This window comes from Actinia tenebrosa, unplaced genomic scaffold (genome assembly GCF_029948245.1).
Source record: "Actinia tenebrosa isolate PJP-AT-01 unplaced genomic scaffold, QUT_ActTen_1.0 PGA_scaffold13__45_contigs__length_12533684, whole genome shotgun sequence".
Lineage (NCBI taxonomy): Eukaryota > Metazoa > Cnidaria > Anthozoa > Actiniaria > Actiniidae > Actinia > Actinia tenebrosa.
Window position 1 is genome coordinate 8,154,484 of NW_028292573.1, and position 6,000 is coordinate 8,160,483.

A 6,000-nucleotide genomic window follows, 5' to 3' on the forward strand; every position below is an offset into this window, starting at 1 on the left:
ATTTGATTGTTCAAAGGCTTTTGACTACGTATCACACCATGTAGTTTCTGAGAAACTTAAGATTGTTCCAGGTATTAATCCTTATATAATCAACTGGGTAATTGATTTTTTGAAAGACCGTAGTCAAAGAGTTTGCATAGATAATTTATGTACTCCCTTGGTAGCCATTAACCGCGGAGTGCCACAAGGTACAGTGATTGGACCAATACTCTAATGATAAAATATACTGATAATATACCAGCAGTATCTGGTGATACCAGTATTCCTGATACCTTAGGCTGCGTTTATATGTGGTAGAGGGGGGGGGGGGGGGGGCAGGTGAAAATTTGAAATGTCCAGAATAATTGTTAACACTCCCCCCTTAAAGTTACGCAAAAAATACGATCCCCCTAAGCAAGTCTATTAGCTTCTTCCAAAAATTGAGCATCTCCCCATTTTTCTGATAAAAATTTGCCTATCCCCCCCGTGCTTAGTAAACATTAGGGTGTGGCACATTTTAAGGCTAAGATTCAAAATTGTACCCAGTCACTTCTTTCACCCTCACTGTTGTTGCGCTGTGGTTGATGGGAAGGATTTAGTGAGTCTGCAGTGAATCAACTGCATCCCAAAAGCCTTTAAATGCATTCATCCCCTTCCCATATTCCATTGTGAATAGAAGGAATAAATTGAAGTGAATAGCAGGAATTTCAAGTCTTGTTTTTAGACTTCTTAGTGTGAATAAAATATTCATTAATTATAATAATGTAATTATTCGCCTTAAGAATTCATGGTTCTTACCCCCCTAGTTACCGTTGCTATGTCCCACAAGCTCAACAAATTACCTAGAATATCTCACAATTATTTTTTTTCTTATTTGATCACAGAAAATTGACCATAAATTCCTTCAATTTTTTAGTGTCCTGTGAAACTAAAAGACAAAAATGCTTCATAATCCTTGTCTTTGCAGCAGATATTGTGTAGTTGTTTGTGGGACAAGATTTTAATTCCACTGAGAAAACTGCTGTAACAGTGATTGTCTGAGTAACTACCATCAATAGACTAATTACATCACACGTTCTTGTCAGACTGACTCGTTTCCTTTCAGTCATCTTTTTCTTCCACTACTGTTACAGGGCTGTCAACCCCCGAGATATTCAAATCTGGAGAATTGATAGGGAAGGGATATGACGTCACAGCGCGTCAAAAAGCGCGCGAAAAGACGCCTTTTGCTTTGTAACATTTGATGTGATTGGTTTATTTCTGACCAATCAGATTTTCGCTTACATTACAATGGCCTGCTTGCAAGAACAGTTTATGAGGAACGTTTTGATTTTGTTAGCGATGTAAAACAACACAAACAACATAAAATAATTGGAATTTTATGGCTGTGAAAGTCGAGTCTCACAAGAAATGGTCAGCTTCGGGGATTATCCGGGAGATTTGAGACTCTAATCTGGAGACTGGGAGATACGGCCCAAAATCTGGAGACTCCTGGCTTATCCGGGAGAGTTGACAGCCCTGCTGTTATCCTACTCATGGAGTTGATGCTTTAGTTTGAATTTCAACAATATTTCTTACTTCATTAGTTCATACACCTTGAAGAAATATTATATTGTATCCTTTGAACAAGAATGAATTAGTAAAAATAAATTTGATGATATTAAATACTTTTGGTAAAATGTCTTGTCTTTTGAGTGTCCACCTGATTAGTTGTGCTTGTTAATGATGATGTCACCAGTTAACATGTGGGGGATGGGGTGGGGACCACATGGGAGTGACCACTTGATGAGCTATGCTTGTTAATGATGATGTCATCAGTTAACATGTGGGGGTGGGGTGGGGACCACATGGGAGTGACCAATTGATGAGCTGTGCTTGTTAATGATCATGGCACCAGTTAACATGTTTGGGGTGGGGTGAAGATGTTTTTGACTGTTGTGAGAGAGAGCAGTATGGCAAGCAAAGGTTGTTACTCTTGTCTTACTATACTTTCATTGATAAAATCAAGAGAGCAGAAATAATAGAGCGAAGCTTCTCATTGTGAGCTCACCATGTAAATTCCTGCTTGTGCTATTTTAAGTAACCGGATGCAGTTTCTGTTCATGCTCTTTCTGTTTATTGTTTTAATCACCAAAAACGAAACGGAAATAGCGTGCAAGCAAGTTGATGACGCACGGGAGTAGGGTAAGGCGAAATTTAAACTTCAATGTTCCGGTTACTAAAAATAGCCCAATCGCAAATTTACATGGCATGCGCTTCAATATAACAAGTTTCCCTCTCTTATTTATGCTCTCTTGATAAAATGTACTAATGATAAATAATATAATATAATAAAACAATATAAAACACATACCACACATTACATCGACTAATAATATTTTTAATCCCTAAACTAAATATGGGTTATTCACAAACCAATTACTTTTCCCTTTGCTAATAAATATTTACAACAAGATTGCCATTACTTCATCAAGTCTACAATATTACTTCATCTAGTATACAATAGCTTAGCCTGCGTAGCGGCACTTAAAATAAAAGTGCCTGCCACGGTATGAAGGTGAGACAAAGCTGAATAGCTATAGCTTACCCTAAAATCACAGTATTAGCACTAACACTAATATCACAGTATCTCATTGTACATAATGGTACAATCTAAACTAGGTCTATTTACATATCCATCAAAATGTTATCAGGGTTATCTTAACATTCAGTCTTGATACAAATAACATTTTAAATTGCTAATAAATGTAGAGAATTAGGTGATAGACAGCTGGAAAACATTTAATTTATGAAATTTTAACTCATCACAATAACAAAAGAAAAAAAATTAATATTTGATATATATTTGTAAAAACTCTAGATGCATCTAATTTTCAAATTTTCTACGTGCTTGCTAAAAATAATATTCACACTTCCATGTAAAGAGAATTAGCTGATACACACCTGAAAAACATTACTTTTTTAAATTTCAACTTATCAAAATAATAAAACAAAAATACTTAATATTTAATTTGATCTGGAAAAATTCTTACTGCAAATAATTTTCAAATTTCTACGTGGAAAGAATTAGCTGACAAAGAATTACTTAACTATTATTTAATTTTAATCCTTTTTTGTTTCATCCACGTTTTTTTAATTTTCATAATATTTAATTATTTTTTGACTCATGAAAATGATAAAAGAAACAAATTTCTCTGTAATGATTAAGAAAACAAAAAGAATCTACAAACTAAGTAATACTAATTTCAAGTTTACTCATCAATAATGAGGGCAAAATCAATGTTTATCTCAAAGTTTTCATGGAAAACATAATGGAAGAGTTATTAGGGTTATACTGTACTGTATGAGAGGGATAGAAGTGTAAAGAAAAGTGTTGAATGGTTGATATCTATTAACAATAAACAAAAACTCTTTTACCCCAACATTCTAGCACAAACACTCGACCATCAGCTATAACTACTACATCAAAAGGACCATCCATCTGACCAACACCTGAACCACGGCTACCAAATGACCTTATAAACTGACCTTCTTGTGTGAAAAGTTGAACACGGTGATTCTTACCATCACAGACAAGAATCATGTCTAGACCATAAACAGCCAGTCCATGTACACCATTAAACTGACCGTCTCTTTCTCCCTCTTGTCCAAACTTGTACAAGAAAACTCCATTCACATCAAAAACACGAACATAGTTTATGTGAAAAGAAGATACAAAGTATTTCCCGTTACCATAGGTGATGTACCAAGGCTGTTCATTATTATCAGGCATATCAAACTCATGAACTAAATCTCCTTGTTTACTGAACACCTTGATACTTGGTTTGATACCCAGTTCTTGTTTTCCCTCACAGCACACTGCGATGTTTTTATCATCGTTAACACACATTCCACGCGGTTCAAACCATTGGTCATGTCTGTAGATGGTTCTTACATAAGTACCGTTCAAGTCAAACTCTTGTATCCTGCCTTTACCATGTGGACCATCACTGACAATTATTCTGTGTTCATTAAACACAACTCCACATGGAAGATACAGTTGACCTTCTCCTGTTCCTTTCCTGCCAAACTCTCTTAAATAGTTTCCATCAAGACTGAATATTTGAATACGGTGATTCAAACAATCAGCAATGGCTATCTCTCCATTATCACTGGACTGCTATCGAACGTGGATAATTCAACTGTCCTCTGCCACTTCCCTCTTCTCCAAAGGTTTTCACAGGTTTGAACAACTCCTTCACATCGAGTATCTCTACATTCTGAGGCGAGTTCTTGATCTTTTCTCCTCCAATATTCACCTGAATTTCGTGCCGTCCATTTTTTTGTGGCTTAAAACTCACACGGTATTTTCCAGTTTGCTCTTCAGACACTTTCTTTTCCACCTCGTTGCCCTCCACATCTTCGATCCGAACATCAATAGACTCGATTCTTGTGGGACACACTTCTCCTTCTGTATTCCTGGTGATTATCTTACACTCGTTTATAAAACCACGAGGACCTTTCTTGACTGATTCAATTGTGGATCGAGCAGGGTCCGTCACATTCTTCACAATCCTGCCGATGTCTAGCAGTGATTGCATGACTTGCTCTGTCACGGAGTAACGTATTGTCACGTTACGCTGAACTGGCTGACGGCACAAGATTGAAGGAGCTTCTGATAACATTTGACTTCTTTCTACAATCATTTGCTTACTTTCTATTTCCTCATATGCTACATCTCTCTCCAACAGTGCTCGGCAACGTTTCACAAATTCATCTGTATCTTTTATTCTTGTTTGAATAGCCGTTTGTTCTTCATTATTTGCTGTTGTTAGTTCCTGGAGCGTCTGCTGTAGTTCCTCCTTCTTCGCTATTCCGTGTTCTCTGGCCATGTTCCAAATCATTTGAACTACATCATCGACATCTCTCTTTGCCACATCAATCTCTCTTTCAATTCTCTCTATGTTTTCTTTAGATTGTTGTAATTCTTGTAGGTCGTTTTGTCTCCGTTGCTCGACTCGATTCATCGCTCCTTCGATCAGTTTCCTCGAGTCCTGTCCAGCGTCTTCTAAGCTCTGCAGTTGGTGGTTTAGATGATTCAAAGTAGCGCATTTTTGGCATACGCTGAGTCTACATGTGTTCTCTTGACAATAGTATTCAAGCTTCTTTTTCTCGTGTAGCTTACACAGCATCTGGTTTTTGATGAAACTGTTTACATTTTCCTCCTTAAATTGATCGAGCATTATTGGTTGGTGTTCATCTTGTATTTTTTTCAATAACCGATGGGCGTTGCAGCAATCCTCACATATCAAGCCATTACACTGCTGACAAAACGCCACCAAGACTCGCGGTTGTTCACAGCTCACACAATGGGGCAAAACTGGTTGATTAGCTTGGCTTTTCATCCCATGAAGCAAGTCCAGAAGAGAATCCAAGTAGAACGAAGAAGGTAGCTTCGAAGGATCGCCGTCTGGCACAACTATCGTCGTCTTACACGTCGGACAGTCCATTCGATTGCCTCCTTGATTGCCGCTTGTGTGATACCACTGAGCGATGCATCTTGTACAGTAGCTATGAAGACAGGAAAGAGTTTTGGGCTGAGTGAATACATCTAGACAAAGAGAGCAGGTCAGTTGTTCTTCGAAGGTATCTGTGATGTCTTTGAGCGATTTGAGTGCAGCCATTTTCACAGGGATGCGGAAAAGGAATGCAGTGAGTCAGATTTCTTGGAACTAGAATGTGATATTCAAAGGAGTCACGTGAACACCCTGTGGAGAATGCGTCTAGGCACGACGCCTGTGATGACATCAATCTTGGAGATGCTTGACCTGACCTTCACTAGAGTCAATCAAATGGATCGACTGGGTTTTGTTTGTGACGATCAAATCGGAATATTTTGTCAGAAAGAATGTAAACAATCCAAAGCAATTAGTTCATGTGATCGAAACCTTTTCTTTCTAGACTCGGGAAAAGCTTTATTGGGCTCAAAGCTTTTGTGTCACCATTCAGTACTAGTCCTTTTGAGAAATGGATAATAGGGAA

The 6,000-nt window shown here is 37.7% G+C and overlaps 1 protein-coding gene across 1 annotated transcript; it reads right to left on the minus strand.

The window, feature by feature from the left end:
* Nucleotides 1-2,343: 2,343 nt before the first annotated feature.
* LOC116291633 (E3 ubiquitin-protein ligase TRIM71) lies at nucleotides 2,344-6,000 on the minus strand. Its single transcript, XM_031698819.2, is given in 2 exon segments — nucleotides 2,344-4,133; nucleotides 4,135-6,000. Coding segments are annotated over 2 exon segments (2,271 nt in total). The 5' UTR covers nucleotides 5,643-6,000; the 3' UTR covers nucleotides 2,344-3,370.